We start from the raw sequence: 19101 nt of genomic DNA on the forward strand, positions 1-19101 counted from the left end.
TTTCACGTAATAACCCATTTTGTACTTAAAAAGCGCAAATTTTCAAGGGTGCGACTGTCAAATATTAGTGTATTAAGTTGATGCTTCATAACTTAAAACTGTAGAAAACTTGGGGCGTGCGCCATCAATCACTATACAAGGCGACCGATTGGTTTGACCCTGTCCTACCCCCGTGTGTCAGGTATGATCGATCCCTTAATGAGGTACAGGCTAGGGATCCATCGAGAACATGCTCTATTTCATACTCATTATGGATATATTTATATTTATAATGATGGCAAATGTCTCGAAGGGCCTTAATGATTTCAACGTTTTCAGCATACCTTTCTGCGTATTACCGAAACAGGGTCCGGTTTAATCTGGTTTACCATATCAAATTTACCCGTCTTTAATGTTACTTTCTTCGCATTCATACAGGAAAAGTGTTGCTCAGAGACAGGAATATATATAATCTAGGAAGCGTTCTTCTGTTTTGGGAAATATATTACTACCGTATATAAGGTTTGTTCTTTAACTGATTAAAAACAGCTCTCATATAATTTCCGCATCTATTTCGTTCACTTGAAACTTAATATTCGGTATGAAAAGGAACTTTGCAGTCATCGATCTTGTATCTATTGCAGTTTTGTTTTTTTTTAAATTAAGAATAATATCATTTTATATGTCAATATTTTATAATTTTTCACGTCTATTTTCAGGGCGCTTAAAACGAAAGTATGGGAATTCGAGACTTTGGGGCTGTGGCCAGATTTGGCCAATGTTTCCTCATCTTTGTTAACATCTGGTTCGCTGTAAGTAAACGGAATCAGCACAACACCACTGTGCGTTATGAAAGTCTGTTGAAAAGGGTTTTTTGATAATAATAATAATAATAATAATAGTTTTATTATATCAGTGGCTCATTGCTGACATTTTTTTCAGTCATACGCTTACATAAAACATGAAGTAGCGCCCATCCAATCCAAGTTCAGATTTGGGACATTAAGTATTTCAGTTGGGTCAGAGTTTTGATCGAACAAGTTATTTGTCTTCTCTTTCAGCTTCTAGGTATAGGAATGATCGTGATCGGAGTTCTCGTACGTGTGAACCGCGGCATTGCTGACAGCAGAATTATACAGATGCTCCGGCAAGGCGAGCTTGGAGGTCTCAACCTTGGTGATATAATCGTAGCGTTGTCGGCAATTATCATTGTCGTCGGAGTGTTTACTTTGTTGATGTCTGCCGACGGAGGGTTTGGGGCCTGCTTCAGGAAGAAAGGGCTACTAATAGTGGTATTTAAATTTAAAATACGGCACAAAAATGTCTCTGAAATAGATTCTACTTATAAATATTAACACAAACGAGCAAATTTTGACCTGTTACCCAAAGGTTATATTTAACAAACTTCAGTTATAAAGCAACAAAAACTGTTATGATAAATTATAACATTAAAATCGAAATCAACCTTGTTGATAACACACAGATTTTGTGTTATATTGTACAAAAAAGTTACGAACTTACTTTGTAATATAAAACTATGCTAACAATTAGCTCTGCCAATATCATGATGATGATGATGATGGGTATTTTTTTTTTCAGTATGTGGTGATTCTTTTGTTGATCTTGATCATCGAGATAGCTGCTTTCATTCTGTGGTGTAAACTGTACTTTGGGGTAAGTGCATCTTTATTTTTTCTATTTTTCGGCAGTTAAAACGAAGTGTTGTTATTACATAGGATGCATGGATTGTTGCAGAGATCTTTTTTTCTATGAGGATATATGAATTATCAAAAAACTTCTATTTTGTTCGATACATGACGTCAGTATACCAAAGTTTTAGATAAATTGTTTAGATGTTATTGTTGAGGTATAAAACAGCTAAAAGAACTAATTTTACTGTCGTAAATATGGAAAATAGAAACACCGCCCACTCCAATCCCCTTCCTGTCTGAACTTATCTTCACGGAGGACTCTGAAAAAATATTTTGTTTATGTTAAGACGAAGTAACATCTGGCTTCAACGATAATAATCATATAATATAAATGCAAATTTCAAACTAACAAGTAAAGCATCGACATAAACAAGGATAGTAAATATTTGTATTTTATCAGACTTGGAAAAATATACCCTTAAAATATGGCACACTTTATTACAAAACGGCCACATGTCTTTTGTCATATAATGAAAAGCTACACTGAATGGTAACCCGTGTTAGAATCTTATCATGCTCGCCACGATTGATTCTGCCTTTGCGACCAGTGTAGATCATGATAAGCCTGCACATCCGTGCAGTCTGATCATGATCTGCACTGTTCGCCATTCAGTCGGTTTCGTTTTGGTAAGCACCCCTTTTAACAGTTAATGGTACTGTCCATACTGAAAGATGGACAACGTTATTATAGAAATTTAGCAGGATAAGGGTTAGACTCTTAGCAGACCCTCGTGCAGACGACATTCAAATTAGCGTGATTATACTTGAATATCTTATTGACTTAAATGAAATTATACTAGAATATTTACAGAAACTAGAATATCTTATACTGATATGTCTTAGATTACTGGAGCAGTCAAATGTATGCAATAGTTGCTCTTAAAATATATTGATACTTCATAATTTGCTTTTAAAATTGCAATCTTATATCAATATATATTTGGACTTTTCTACATAAATTTATATTAAAAGCAAATTTTTGAAATTGCCTGCATGATTCACAAGTAAAAGTTGAACGAAATATTTTCTAAGTCTAAAAATGGATATTTTGGTAAATTAATATATTATGAGTCTGTCAAATTTTGTATATTTATTGCCTCTGGGCTATATTTGTAATTGATTATCAAAGGGGCTAATTAGAGACGACCTGTCACTGATGTTTACAAATTTTTGTACACATGCACGTGCCAGTTACACTGATGTCACCCCGTGACATGATATAAAATGTATAATTAATATTTTTGATTTACGTAATGCGTGACAAAATTGCGCAGAACACTGATTATTCATAGAAAAGGAATGACGTTTCAATTATTTTGACCCACTAGGTTCAACTTAGTTTCTGTGGAGGGATTTTGTGGAGGGATTTTGTGGAATATCGTTTGAAATTATGTCTAACATTTTAGATAACATGAAACAGAAAATAACTGTCTTTGTATAACATTTATACGCTGAAATTGTCTCGATAAAAATGCGTCGAAGGTATTTCTCAACGCCACCACTCGAACATTTTTGATAAAAATGCGTCGAAAATATTTCTCAACGCCACTACTCGCATATTTTTTGATAAAAATGCGTCGAAAATATTTCTCAACGACACCACTTCGCACATTTTCGATAAAAATGCGTCGAAAATATTTCTCAACGCCACTACTCGCATATTTTTTGATAAAAATGCGTCGAAAATATTTCTCAACGCCACCACTTCGCACATTTTCGATAAAAATGCGTCGAAAATATTTCTCAACGCCACTACTCGCATATTTTTTGATAAAAATGCGTCGAAAATATTTCTCAACGCCACCACTTCGCACATTTTTGAAACAAATATATCGAAAATACCACTCGCACACTTTTAAATCGTGCCATGTTTCAAACATTTTCTTTATATTTAATATTTACATCTTTATGTTTGTATTTTATACCTGTGTGGAAGGCCACACGTGAAAATGACCTGTGACCGAACATGATATTCTGGTCATTGTTGCTGTTATTATTGATAATAAATATATATATATTTAAAATCACCATCTTAAACTGAAATTCATATGTACTCTAAATTTGCTTGACTCGTTTCTTTTTCAGACAAACAACTGGTTAAAGCAGCAGTTTGATAATTTGCTGCGTTTCTATAATGGCATCCAAGGAGCAACCGATGTCTACTCAGATGGATGGAATCTGATGTTCATTCTGGTAAAATATTTCTTTCCGATTTCTTGTTACGGTTTGCAAGTTATCCAAAGTGTAATTCTTAACAGTGACTCCATCTTCACAGAGTGCCTTTAGTGACAACTTGTGTGCATGTAAAAGTCAAGACATTTTGAATTAAAACCACCACTGTCAACTATACTACTGACCAGAATGCACCGGGGAGGGAAAGTACCATTTTCCGTGAGAGCCAGTTTTGCACGATATGCTCATGCCCAAGTCCTTGTATCATTTTAGATAAATGATTTCAAAAATCCATACTTTCGCATTCTGTAGCAAATCTTGTGTGCATTTTGAATACCTAAGTTTTAATCAGGATACATCTACAACTATCCTTAACCTTGTTAATGTTGCCATTTTTAATACACGCGGCTATCCTTAACCTAATATGTTGTCATTTTTAATATACCTTTTACTGTCCATTTTATTAGCTGGACTGCTGTGGTTCTTCTCCGGTATCCACATTCCGGAACGATTTTGTGGCCCTGCAGACATACTGGTGGTCGAACCCTACCCGTTTACAGGATCAGATCCCATTTTCGTGTTGTAAGGAGGCAACTTTACAGAACTACAGGTTTAGTAGAAACCCCCTGTGTACACAGGCTGGACAGCAACAACTCTACAGACCTAGGGTAAATTCATACACAATCAATGTGTAATGTAAATATCTTGCCGGTCGTTCGCCACAGAGGACGTGTGTTCGATACAATGGCGAGGTCACGATCCGGGCTCCAAAGAGGACATAAGTACAGCATTGCCATACAGCTAACTGTAGTATATATGCATTTATTAAAATCTCGTTAGCATTATACAACAAAAAAACATTTACTTGACTTTAGAACGTTCAATACATCAAAGTCTTTTATTAATGAATTTGTTAAAAAAAAATACAGTCAGTAAATCATTGCTTACCTGAAGACCCTTTTAAAGCATATTGTCTGTTATCTTCGAAGAACCTTTCACAATATATTTACTATTTAAGGGATGCTATGGTGCCTTCCGGGATCTGCTCAACAATATTTCTGCTGGTGCAATCGCGCTCTCTGTGCTACTCATCATAACAGAGGTATGATATTTTAAAAAAAACCAATTTGAATACATGTAGAAATGTCTATGTATTACCAAAAACTCTGTGTACCTAGTTATCTCGTGGCAGAAACATGCCACCATAGTAAACTTCCCTTTAAAGCTTTTCTTAGCACGAGGTTGTTTAATGATCTGTGGTATTATTTTCAAAAGACAAATCATATATGGATAAGTTCATACAAATTATATTTACCATTCAACGTCAAATTTGTCAAAAGCTGCTGATACTAGTCAGGTTACTTGTCATCATCGGCTCCTTGGCCAGGTGGTTAAGATAGCTGACTTTGAATCGCTTGCCCCTCAGGCTCATCGCATCGGGTTCGAAACTTCACATAAAAGCGTTGAATTATTTCATACTAAGAAGCCATTAAGCTGACTTACGAAGGTCGGAGGTTCTACCCAGGTGCCCGCACGTGCCGGAAATAATGCCCGGAGAGACACCTGAGGTTTTCCTGTACAAATCGCCATATGACCTGTGTAGTGTGAAGTCAAACCCACTATAAACAAAAAAGTCATAATGAACGCTGTAATTTGCCGGTGTAACATTGGGTCAATTTTCAACGGGGTCAAAATTTAATGTTACACCGGCATGTTCAAAATTACGAACATACTACCTTTTGTTTTTGTTGGGATAAGAGTCACACAGAGACAATTTAGGTCTAAGGCGTCTTTTCCGGCTTTTGATGTTATGTGCCCTTCCGGCCATTATTTCAACACGGGCGGGCACCTTGGTAGAAGCGCTAACCTTCTGTAAGCCAGCATGATGGCTACCTCACATGAAGAATTCGACGCCACAAACGATGTTTCGAACCCACATCAATCTAAGTCAGTGACCTTAACCACTCGGCCCAGGAATCCCCCCCCCCCCCCCCCCCCCCCCCCCCCACACACACCCCAAGTAGTCTGCTACTAGTATATCTATCCACATAATTTCAGATACTAGCGATAATTGCAGCCATCATGATGATCCGTGCCATCAATAAAGAGAAACGCGGTTCCTTGGACACAACCAACAGTAATGTGTACAGGAAAGGCACACACGAAATAGCGCTTCCAGACTCGAAACCACGATGATTTCGTTGCAGCTCACTATTTACATTATCAAATAATGAGACGACAGTAATTTTTGTGATAATCGGCTTGAATATTACAAAATTGTTTATGTGGAAAAGGAAAAACGCAGGACTTTATGAATTTCTATATGATTTATTTTCTACTAAATCCGTTTGAATCGAAGCGGAACTTCATTGAAAGCATCGTATACATATGTACAAAATATTGTTAATGGAGAGAAAAAAAATCTGCTAGCTAGTTTTTGCCCCTTTTATTGGAAACTGGAATAAACCAAGTGATTGGATATCATAAATAGTACCGACGACAATTAAAAATATTTTGTGAAAACAATACGGGACATAAATCAACTGATGATTTTCACATTGCACAAACTGTCTGCACTAGCCGCCATTTTAAGCGTCATTTCTTGCATATAATCCGCTACCGACTACAAAAAATTCTCACAATGCTGTGAAATTCTGTTTATTGATAAGACTTTTCTTGTATTCTTGCTACGTATGTAAAACGAAGGACAAGTGTACTTATACCTTCGCTAATTCTTTTTCACAGATGTTGTAAACTATTTGTATACGGTATGTAGAAATATGACCCCAAAAACTGCTACCGATTATTTCAAGAGATTTAAATACTGCAAAAAATCGGGAACTGTCTTTATTTATATATAATTAATGGAAATCCACTTCTTTCATTTAATTTTGTTGAGAGAATTATCTTTCGCTTCATGTAGCTTTTCATTGTATAATTTTCATTTACATAGCCTTCAGAACAGAAAAAGTGCCTGTCGCAAAAGTCTATGAAAGATATATACCATACGAACACATACGACACCAATATAATGATTTCCAAGGGAAGGAATGCCTAAAATTGATTTACTAACAAATGAGTTAAATGCTTGTTCTGAATTTCATTGTTTCCTTCAAAGAAAAATAAAAATGTACGTATCATCTTTACTTTTTTATTTCTTGAATCAAACTGGTAAATGATGCAATTTCAAGGAAAGGAACTAACATACTGTCAAGGAAGCCTACAGTTATATAATTCGAGAAGTCCGTTGTGAAAATATCATATAAATTTGTATTAGTGACTCGGGACGCCCTGGTTAACAAAAAAGCTGCCAAAACCTAGATTCTGTTGGACAGTCAGTTTTTGAAACAACCTGAACAACTGATATTAGACCTTCCTGAAACAAATGATTAACCTTTAGCTTGCAAAAGAAAGGACATGGAACCGCAATGATCACGAGTCGTAAATCCTAAATATGGTCGAAGCCAACACTTCAAATAATATTTCTTTTAAATAACAATACCAGAAGACATCTTTCTGGATGTTGAACAGTCGAATCAGTCAACCGTGAAAGCCAGTGCGAACTGCTTTGTGACGTCATCGCCTGGACATTGGAATTGATTAACGTATAAAATTTAATCTCCATTTATTAAGTTTTTGATAATTTGTTAATAAAACAATTAGAGGAATCTTATCTAAAACCAAGTATCATCAGTTGTAAATTTTACAGTGTGTTTCAAATAAAGACGGACTATTTATAACAAAGTGTCATGCAAAAGGCGAAACACATGTTTATTATGAAATTCATATCAATTTAAAATTCTTTTGGCTATAAATGCCTTTTTGGCTCGTTTTGAACGTGTACATATATACCGGAGGGATTCGTCGTTTATTGCAAAGTCTGTTTTGTTTGTTTGTTTTGGCATACAGACACTAAACAGAACAAGAGCTGTCTGATGACAGCGCGCTCGACTATTCGAAGAACTGATTGAAGAATGGGGTCAAAATATTTCCACGGGTATTCAGACAAAAGAAATAAATAGATTAGACAAACGATGTTCCTGTATTACTTTGATTTCGATAAGCCTTGCACTAAATGGCAATATATGAGCCAATTTCAAAGTCCTAAAAGGGCCATAATTCAGACAAAATAGTTATGTACTCTTGCCTACAGATGTAAATCATAATGATAAGCAAGTGTTCAAAGTTTAAAAGCCATATGTCAAATAGTTTTGACAAAACACAAGACTTGTATGAAAACAGAACCAATTTCAAAGTCCAAAAAGGGCCATAATTCAGCCAAAATAGATGACAGAGTTAATATGTTCTCTTTCCTACAGATAGAGACTATTATACTAAACAAGTGATGAAAGTTTCAAAGCCATATGTCAAACACTTTACAAAAAATATGAACTGGTACGAAAAACTTAACCAAGATTTCTAAGTCAAAAGGGGCCATAATTCAGCCAAAATCCTTGATGGAGTTATGTACTCTTGCCTATAACTGGACATGGTGATGGTAAACAGGTGTTGAAAGTTTCAAAGCTTTATCTCAAGACTTTGTCAAAATATGAACTGGTACGAAATATTAACCAAGATTTCTAAGTCAAAAAGGGCCATAATTCAGCCAAAATCCTTGATGGAGTTATGTGCTCTTGCTTATAACTGGATATGGTGATGGTAATCAAGTGTTGAAAGTTTCAAAGCTTTATCTCAAAAGACTTTGTCTAAATATGAACTAGTACGAAAAACTTAACCAAGATTTCTAAGTCGAAAGGGGCCATAATTCAGCCAAAATCCGTGATGGAGTTATGTACTCTTGCCTATAACTGGCTATGGTGATGGTAAACAAGTGCTGAATGTTTTAAAGCTTTATCTTAAATGACTTTTTCAAAATATGAACTGGTACGAAAAACTTAACCATGATTTCTAAGTCAAAGGGGACCATAATTCAGCCAACTTCCTTGATGGAGTTATGTGCTCTTGCCTATAACTGGCCATGATGATGGTAAACAAGTGTTGAAAGTTTCAAAGCTTTATCTCAAAAGACTTTGTCAAAATGTGGACTGGTACGAAAAACTTAACCAAAGTGTGACGCCGACGCCGACGCCGTGGTGAGTAGGATAGCTCTACTTATTCTTCGAATAGTCGAGCTAAAAATGGCGCGAAAAAAATGGTAGTCGCATAATGGCGGATACAAATAGTCCTCAGTTATTTTGCTCTGTAGAGCTATTTTCCTTATTTTTTTGCAATTGTTTTGCTAAAATCACATGACAGATCTATGTTTGACATGTAGGTAGCATTTTCATAATGAAATAACAACATGACAAAAATTTTCATGGAAACTTAGATCATACACCACCACACCACCAGTATAATTTGGGGTCTCATTTTTCAGCTGATTTTGCAGTTTGTGTTTGACTGAAATTATTTTTCTTGCATCAAACATGACCCCCACTTTTCTTTTGATTTTTAGTTAGCGCAGACAATATTCTTCAAGAAAATGTAAGTTACAGACATTTAAAATGGGTCCTGATGTGTGCTGCGGTCATTGGAAATAGGTCAATTTTATATAGAATAAAGAACAACAACTATTTAGTGTGTTATAACCTTTTGGGTTTAACGACATTTTTCAACAGTATTTCAGATATGCAACGGCGGGCAGTTAGCTTAACAGTGTTCCTGGATTCTGTACCAGTACAAACCTCAACAGTTCTCCGCAAGTAACTGCCAACTTCCCCACATGAATCAGAGGTAGAGGACGAATGATTTCAGACACAATGTCTTTTAACAAATCGTCACGGAGTACATACGGCCAGCCCGGGGATCGAACTTACGGTCCCGCGTTCCGTAGACCTGCGTCCTCCCTAGAGAGCTAAGCGGCGGGTCTGCAAAGTCTGAAAACTGTACATTTCTTTGGTTGTGTATATGGACCAAAGTTGAATTTATGTTATATTCAACATGTAGATCACCGTAAACATTTTTGAAAACTTCTAAGCAAAAACTCCTTAATTAATTTCAAAAATGAACGACATATAGAGATTTGCTGAAATGGCCACAATGTCTGCTTCTGACAAAAGGAGTTATGGAAAGTCACTGTTCCATATCCAGATTTCTATAACCTTCAATCTTTATATGTCCATGGTTTGTCTCTGCTAAAGAAAATATCGAATGTCTTATAAGCGTGGCTATAAGTGCCCAACAGAGAAACAGAGCATTACCTGGAATTACATACTTCAATCCTGCTGAATAGTTACAAACAAAACATAGCCCTGTTATTTTTATCATCCTTTAGAATGGTTTATTACATCAATCACTAAATATTTAAGTTGTTTTAAATGTTTACAATGACTGACTCAACTATGTCTGACGTGTAAACTTGCTATCAAATCCATATTTAAAGATTTCTAACACATCTTTTGATTGCAGTAAAACCAACTGCCACTCGAACTGCTTCACTCCCACCAAAAACTTACAGAAAAACTTACAGAAAGAGATTTTACAAAATGCCAGAACTTTGGTGGAATATACAACATCTGTCCACTTTTAAGGACACATTCGACATAATTTGCATCTTTAAATCTCGGAAATCGCTCCAGGTCAGGGTGTTCTATATCGACTTGACTTGTATTTTTCAGTAAGGTTGTATCATGCGGATATAATCTATCCGTTTCAGAATAGGGATAAATCCTGATGTATTTTTCACCAATAACCTGGGCTAAAAAGTTATTCTTTGGATCATAATGTACTGGTGACACTGTTCCTTTAGGCCCAAACCACGCATTTATATCAACATCTTCGCTGTCACCAAGGTAACAATAATCTGGTATCAATATATCATCCTGTAACTCGGGAATCTGGTTAAACAGCTGGTGCTGTGCCAAATATCCTGTATCAGTTTCGCCAGTTTTCCCTTCTATGTAAGTCTCTATAAATTCTCGGACTGTCATGAGCTTTTGTGACCATGATTCGTCTGTGTATTTGGACCCTAATTCTATCGGAACTGTTCTATACCCTGCCATCTGTTTGATATAATCTAGGGTCCACTTTCTATTGTCTAGAGCTGGCCAACCTTCCATTGCATCTGTGATGATGACTGGAGTTTCGGCTGCATAATATAAACTCCTAAATGTTTCAATCGACGGACAGGATATTTTGTTAATACTCGTTTCCGCTGTCATTGATTCAACAAGTTCTTCCTGCACCAGTTTTGGTCGTTTGACTGCTATTTCTATGTCAATTTTGGAATCCGGTGTAGGCTTGCTTTCTTTGATCTTACCATATTGTTGGTTTTCGTCAAAGCTGAATTTAGCCATGTTCTGGTAATCCTCCCTGAGATTCGAGCATAGCCTTGCTAGTATGTTGTCCTTAACTGGAGCCCCCATAAGTAAGCCCATGTCACATGACTTCATTACTTGGTCAAAAGTAAAACTATTATCCCCTTTTCTTAGAAGTGCATATTCGCTCAAAGCCTTAACAACTGACACAATTGTGTATGCATACCGCCAGCTTATATCTACATCTTTCCAGTGTCCTTGATTGAGCTGTTCCCATATAAAATCTAGCATTATTTTACATTCACCAAAACTTTCTTTAAACCTGCTCGATGATAAGTTACCAAGGGCAGAAAACACTTGCACTTCTACAGCTTTCCCTATGACCTTCTTATTAACCATTTCCCCAAACAAAGTTGGTAGATCCATTTTGTAGAAAGCCTCCAAACTGACTAAGACATCGCTATTGGTGGCATTCATTTTCTCTAAAAAAAATAAAAAAAATAATCTGTTAAACATAGGCCTACTTGAAACATGATTCACATGTTTCGGATATTTCACAAGGTCGAAACTCCCTAAACTACTATGTCACACAATGTGAGAAATCTTATAATATTCGGAATCTAATTAATGTATATGCACGACAATCAAAGAAAAACAAATAATAGAGACTATACATTTACTCCCCTGTGTTCTAGCATAATCCAAATATAACCTGATGTTAAAGGAAGTCTGACTGGTAGATTCTCTATACAATATTAACTTGTATTTTCATTACAGGATTCCTTTAAATGTACATAGCTTCAGTTGTGATTCTAATTAGGTTTATTAATATTTCTTAAAGTGCTCAAGATCATGTAAAGTGTTTTGAAACTGCCCCTCGGGTGAATTTTTGTTTTGTGTTTTTACGCCTCATTGGCCTTACTCCCCCTTAGTTTTTTCATAAAATATGTACCAAGTAGAAGTGTCTTTGAAGACAGGTTGTTCTATTTAGAATATTAAATGTTCTCTTGAATCACAGGTTCTTTAACTGTCCGCATTCATTTATCAGGTCGGCGACTTCCCTTGGATTGAGAGACAGTCTCTAGATCTAAACATAGCCACTCGTTTGAAAGTCAAAATGTCTTTCGATCGAAAGACTGTATTTAGCTTAAGTATTAAAACAATCATTTCATTACAGTCGCATTATTTATTCATTGAAACAAATTGTTATTTCAAGTAAACTTTACAAGAAACACATTGTCATAGAAGTTTGCTTAAGCATTATAATGCTTAAACAAAATTCCGAAATAATTTTGATTTTGAAAATTTGATAAAAGAAAGATAATTTTCTATATTTGAAATAAATCTGCGCATTCTAAAAAGAGAGTTTTAATTACTCTTTCATCGATTTTCATTGCTTAAGCTAATTTGAGTCTTTCGATCGAAATACATTTTGTCTTTCGAACGAGAGACAATGTTTAGATCGGGAGAATGTCTCTCAATCCGGGGTAAGTCTCCGAGCTGTTTATATAGAAAATATCAAACTTCTTTTTCAAAAATACTTTGACATTATATCTACAATTATTGTGTGTCTAACATAAATCTCTATATACTCCCAATGTTGAAAGTATTACAAAACATGTTCCTTTCAAAACATTGCAAAAATGGAAAATGAAAGTGAAAGTAGAGCTGTCAAAATGACAAAATCCTGCTACATGTATACATATTTAAGAAAATATATATGTTAATCATATTTCATTACTGGGAGTACCTGGGTAAGTATGTTACACACACAACCAAAACAAAGTTAAAGAACAAATACTTTCGAAAAAGGAATTTGATAATTTCTACAAAAAATTCAAATATAGAACATTGACAGCACAGGAGCCTGAAATTCTATCTATAATGCTCCAAAATGGCTAAATATAAAAATGACCCCTCCTATATATAAAAAAAAAGAATATGTGATTGACAGTCAATGTAGATCTACACGTAATTTTAAACACAATAGATCTATATTATATTTTCAAAGAAGCTTACTTTTGTTTAAAGTATTTCCTACTTCCTCTAAACTATCAGGTATATTTATTATAACTACAATGTAGTAATGGTCTATGAGGTATAAATTTCCAAAAACAAAATTCACCTGTGGGATGGTCTCCAAACACTTTTGATGAACCTTAAGAATCAGATATAAGATCAAAACAACTGAAGATTATCGTACCTGGCAATGCTGTCTATATCCAAGGCGACTCTTTTCGTCCGAAACGCTTTCAATGTCTCATTTGACAAATCGGTAAAATGAGATGCAACCTATGAATTTCGCAAAGCACTACATCCTATCGCACGTCCTATGTACTTCGTTACAAATGGCGTTCTGTATTTAAAGGGAAGTAACATTTGAACGAAAATATCCTAATAAATTATTACTGTAGGTATGTAATATTATAATACTCCCGATACTGCTGCAGTGCATAGGTATGAGTGATAATAATAATTAATAATAATAATAATGATAATAATAATAATTATTATTATTATTATTATAACAATAATAATAATTACGATAGCTATGCTTAATAATGGACTCTGAATAGCGTAGAAATTGTTCTTCTTCCGACGGGTTCAAAACCCGTTTGTATAGGGTTATTCTAACATTTTTGAAGGGTTTAAATGCAGTAAGGAAGAACACATGAATGTACACTATATAGTGCTGGCAGGAAAAACAACAATTTAAATACAACATACATATGTTTATCCTTCTACGTCTTTTAACATGCACATACAAGTACTTTTTGTTTTTCTGAAAAACATTATCCTCTTACTCAAACTGAGGATTGCCACTTTGTCGGTCAAACATATTTCTATGTTCATTAATCAAATTTAGATATTATGCATGCAATAGGTTATAATAACTGAATCGATTGTAACTTTTAAAATTACTGAGAGCTATCTGCAACTTTCTATTTCTCATTTTCCTTTTTACCATTCGTCAGGGTCACGCTGTGATGCCCATCCCCTTTGAACTTTGGACCGGGATGGCATCACCTGTCGGGAGCGCTTATTAAATGGGCTTCCCTGGTGTCTGTTGATTTCTTCGTTGGAAACAGTCCAAACATTCTTATCTTTCGTGTTGTTCACGCCATCTTCCGTCGACAGATCATGTGCATTCTTACTTTCTTGATTCGATTTTATATTTGTTATCTTCGTGGTACCATTTTGTTCCGCAGTTTGACTTTTCTGCATGGATTTCACGAGTTCTTCATATTGCATACGTTGGTAAAGACAGCCGATGATCGCAATTAAAGCCAGTATGAAAGCAAGGGATGTTCCAGCTATTAATCCATAATGGTACCAATTTTCATTATTGTCGTCAGCTGAGTAAAGAATAAACAAAAATAAATTATGTAACGTGTCAAAGATCAGCTTAACTACTTTAGAAAACAAAATATGTACCCGTAGTTGGTCAAATAAAATAAAACAATATATCAAATGAATTTAATTTAAAAAGCATTTTAGAGATTTGTGCATTAATTTTCTAATAACATCAATCCCATTTTTTCCGATTAAGTTCAATGTTTGATTGTAATCATTTGCAATAAAACACATTCAAAGTGTTAGTACGACGATGTTAAAGAGATCATACGAGTAAGAACAGGTATGATATATTGTATATGTTATTTTATAAGTACAAGTCAGCCAAAAATGCCAAGAGAAATGGAATACATAATAATTAGAGAAGAACATTTCAGAATGTTCACAGGATTATTACAGAATAGCTAGAATAGTTAATTAACTACAGAACAGGACCAAAGTTTGTATTGACAGCACCATGAACAAAAAAATAAATACTTACAGGTGCTTGTCTGAAAGTTTGTAATATCACTAATTAAACATATACTGGCTTCAGGAAAAGAGTTTATATGAGAATATAGCTCATTTGACCTTAATTAAAAAACTGAATACATGCAATATTTGTATGGCTACAAACGTCATACAAGGTGCAATTGCATAAATATCTGTAGCATCTTTTTATATCTTATTTTAACCATCTACCATGCTAAATTTCTAAAATGGACTGGTCCATCATTCAATTTCAACAGAACCACTCATTATTCAAAGGGGTGTTCACTGAAAATTTACTGATTGAATAGCGGACAGTGCAGACCAAGATCAGCCTGCACGGACGTGCAAGCTGATCATGGTCTACACTAGTCGCAATGGCAGAGTCACTTGCAGCCAGCAGGCTAAAGATTAACAAACACTTGTGTATACATGAACTGTGATATGAATATTTTACCGTTGAGCAAGAAAGTGACAGAAGTGCCCTTGAGAGGTCGAATCCCGCCAGACTGGCTGGTGAACTGCAGTTGTCGGTGGTTAATCCTGAAGTAGAACACGAGACATATTAACAGTTCAATCAAAGACAGCAACTACATTTCAAATATTACAAACGTAATTAGAAGTTACGCGCACATGACAAGAAAATTAACGGACAATAAGCCTTATGTCTGGAGGATTTATATGACAATAGTTAATGTACCATTATCCTTATATAAAGCAACATAAACAATGGTAAGATACAAAACCATAAGATATATATATGTACCTCCCAAACCCAGCACACAACCTGTACTGGAGTTCAAGCATATTAGCAACCCTTTTGTCAGGAAATGAATTATCTTTTATATTTGTTCTGTCCTTAGTCTTCTTAAGGAAGCGAGTACATTTACTTATCTGTGTAGTCCATTTATACTGTACAATCGGATATTACACTAAACATTAAAATGGCTGCTGCATTGCTCTGTAGAATCAGCACAGCTATAAATTACAACATAATTTTCAGTTTTGATTACTAGCTATGGTACTAGTAACGCGTTTCAACTAACTATCTACATAGCAAAAATGCATCATAATATTTTTCTTCAAATTTTTACAACGCTTACCTGTGGCAGTCAGGTAGGTGCCGAGCCATTGCAGCTGACAGTCACACTCCCAACTATTCTCACTGATATCAAGGGTAGTCAGGCTTATCAAAGGGTAGAATAAATCGCTTGGCAATGTTGTCAGACTGCTGTCCAGCAGCTGTAGGCTTGTCAGACTTGTAAGGCCATCAAAAAGACCGCTGGGTATACTGACAATTAAATACGCAGTTTTTATATATAAATATTCACTTACAATTATCGAGTATTTGACCAGATCTGTGCCCATGATATTCAAAGATTTTCGCAAAACTTAACAATATTTGCTTTCTTTTTTTAGATTCATAAAAATAATGAAACAGGTATTTGGTGCAATTTTTCGTCATATCACAGAATCGTTTTAAATGCATATTTAAAACTGCTGTATTTCTTTTTAAGAAATAATTAAAATACAGTTTCATTGAAAGTGCATTTCGTATAATTCTGCTCTTCAAATAGTGTGAATAATGACGAAATGACTGACTTTGTATCTGTTGGTTACGATTAAGAATGTCGTATGATAAAATACCTGTTTAGCGCGGTTCGAGACATGTCAATTGATGTAAGTGCCGTCAAACCGTCCAGCAATCCTGACGGTATGCCGGAAGTTGGAAACCCAGCATAGAGGTACAATGTTGTTAAGCTTGTCATACCGGAAAAAGCTGAACCGGAAATGGTAGTGAAATTTCCTCCGATTACTGTGAGTATAGTAAGCCCCGTAAATACGGAAAAGGCTCCGGACTGTACCTCCATGTCATAACAGTCTACAAATAGAAGAAAAGTCTAAATTAGCTTCGGGAGTTCCAGGTACTTTTGACATATTAACTTATAAATATTTGTCCTTTTCATATCAGTCTTGAAAAAATGAAAGTTTGGTATCAGTTCAGGCATATTTGAATAAAATTGTCTACACAATATAAACTCCTAAATAGTTGACGATACTTAATTTCATCAGCAATGACTGACTTACTTTGGTGTCTTAGCGTCGATTTCATGACTTTGCACTTTAAAATGTCAGCATTTTTTTACATTTTTCCGCAGACTTTTATGACATTTTTAAGTTCTGTGTTTAATAGTAGTTAATAAGATACATAAAATATTTATTTATCTTTGTCTTCCACAAAATGTCACAATGGAAGTCGTTGAAGCTCTTCAACTAAATAAACAAGAAAAAAAAAAAGATTAACAGTCCCATATATCACTATAACATCTATAAAGATAAATATGTTCTGTACATTTCTTAATGTCTTATAGAATAAAGGGCAGCGTATCTTACCAGTTATGAGCATATTTTCTACCCAGGACAAATTTGAGGACAAACTGTCACTAAGTAAAGTCATCTGGTTATTATTTCCAAACCCGCAGTCCAGGCTTAACTGCGGGGTCCCTGTGTAGCCTCCACTGTTTGCGAGCCCACTAAACGCCTGGAAAAATGTCATGCATTACATGAATGTGTTATTTTTGGTGAGTTGTTACTTAGTATACATATTTAAAGTGATTAATTATGGTTTCAATACAGAGTGAAAGACGTTTGGCAATAATCCTTATAAACAATCCTTATAAACAAGGTACAAGACCGATTTGTATGTAGATCTGATTAATTTCAGATGAAGATTCCAACTGAAGTTGGCAAAAGTCTAATTAGGCGATCCTTAAACGCTGTTTTGCCTGAATATTGTTTCACATAATTATGTTTATAATAACATATGTCGTCTTTTAATATTGAAAAACATAAAAGACGGGAAAAACTGTTTTGTTAAAATCATCGTACGGTGAAGTAAATGTTTAAATCGCTGTTTCAGATTAAAGTTTAAAATGTGCATGTATTATCTATATGCTGTCAATAACTGTTTTAGATTTGTTAGGATTGTTTGAGCTAAAAATGCGCACGTATTATCTATGTTGTCAGAATTGTTACTAAAGGCCTACTGTCACTATCTATGTAATAGAAAAAAAGCTAGGTACGTGTCCAAAGGACACAGGTTGTCCCCACTTTTAACTGTCAATGGACGACACGATACCAGATTAAATATACTTTAAATTAAACAATATACACTATTAATACAAAATAGAAAACAAAACTGGAAAAGTTCACAATAGATGACGATACTATAAGTGAAAAAAGAAAGAAACTTTTCAAAGTTTTCTTCGTCCATGATCAAAATGATTGGAAACGTGTCAAATAAAACGTTTATAGTGACAACGGGCTTTAAGCTTAATCGTTGAAAATACAATTTGTAATCATTGCATTTTCGTGCATCAGTTTCGTCCATTGTTTTCATTTTTAACTGAAATACGAACTTATTTGATAAAAAAACAAAACAAAGAAAACAGGTTCTACTCACATCACTCGGAATGGTGCCATCAATATCGTTGACAATTACATTTCCGGGAGATGTCGAGAACTGGTTGTCAATTAACGGTGGACTCCATGTACTGAAACTGCAAGTGGCATCAAAACTTGATAGCGTGCAGCCCGCCGGTGCCGACATTATCTATTCCGATTTATATCTAATAATTATGAATTTCAGCAGAGGTCCGATTATGTGTTATACAAATTATATATAGATACAATTTTATATCCAACTTATATTTAAAACCACAAAATTGTTAACAGCTTTTCTTTTCGGTAAAGAAATCGTCTTTTAAAACATAAGAACTGAGTTTAAATATCCTTCTACACTTCCAAAAGATTTTATCTTCCGTCAAATCTTAGAATAAGAACAAGAAATTATATGAAACGATCATGATAAATACACTAATTAACTATTGATACTACTTATACAGTCAGGTAGATTTTACTGATATTACGTCGCAATTTTACTTGTAATTTATTTTCATTTTCAAATATGACACTTTAATTGTTGGCTTAAGTTAATGTTTTTTTCAGTACACTTTCTAAGTATCCTTTGAGATATGATATTTTGATTATCAAAACACTCCTGTCAATTATTATATATTTATTTGATTGACAGATTTAAATGTGTACAGTTTTACTTAAGAGGTCACCTGTAGCTTTCAAAATAACATTTTAAAATCTTT

At 34.7% G+C, this 19101-nt stretch overlaps 3 protein-coding genes across 3 annotated transcripts; 1 reads left to right on the forward strand and 2 right to left on the reverse strand.

Annotated features, from left to right (window-relative positions):
- The first annotated feature begins 696 nt into the window (after nt 1-696).
- Nucleotides 697-6196, forward strand: LOC123550151 (CD63 antigen-like). The gene is made up of 7 exons (XM_045338589.2): nt 697-791; nt 1041-1271; nt 1579-1653; nt 3777-3884; nt 4331-4531; nt 4882-4965; nt 5922-6196. The coding sequence occupies exons 1-7, from the start codon at nt 717-719 to the stop codon at nt 6057-6059; spliced, it is 912 nt and encodes a 303-aa protein (XP_045194524.2). The 5' UTR covers nt 697-716; the 3' UTR covers nt 6060-6196.
- On the reverse strand, nt 6067-13480 carry LOC123549031 (lysine-specific demethylase 8-like). Its single transcript, XM_045336796.2, has 2 exons — nt 13323-13480; nt 6067-11601 (listed from the first exon to the last, which is right to left on the reverse strand). The coding sequence occupies exon 2, from the start codon at nt 11594-11596 to the stop codon at nt 10298-10300; it is 1299 nt and encodes a 432-aa protein (XP_045192731.1). The 5' UTR covers nt 11597-11601; nt 13323-13480; the 3' UTR covers nt 6067-10297.
- Nucleotides 13481-14080: 600 nt separating this feature from the next.
- On the reverse strand, nt 14081-18862 carry LOC123550150 (SLIT and NTRK-like protein 2). The gene is made up of 7 exons (XM_045338588.2): nt 18405-18862; nt 17336-17483; nt 16589-16823; nt 16045-16232; nt 15399-15484; nt 14955-14964; nt 14081-14475 (listed from the first exon to the last, which is right to left on the reverse strand). The coding sequence occupies exons 1-7, from the start codon at nt 18549-18551 to the stop codon at nt 14081-14083; spliced, it is 1209 nt and encodes a 402-aa protein (XP_045194523.1). The 5' UTR covers nt 18552-18862.
- Nucleotides 18863-19101: the final 239 nt, after the last annotated feature.

The sequence above is a fragment of the Mercenaria mercenaria genome, chromosome 6, assembly GCF_021730395.1.
Source record: "Mercenaria mercenaria strain notata chromosome 6, MADL_Memer_1, whole genome shotgun sequence".
NCBI lineage: Eukaryota > Metazoa > Mollusca > Bivalvia > Venerida > Veneridae > Mercenaria > Mercenaria mercenaria.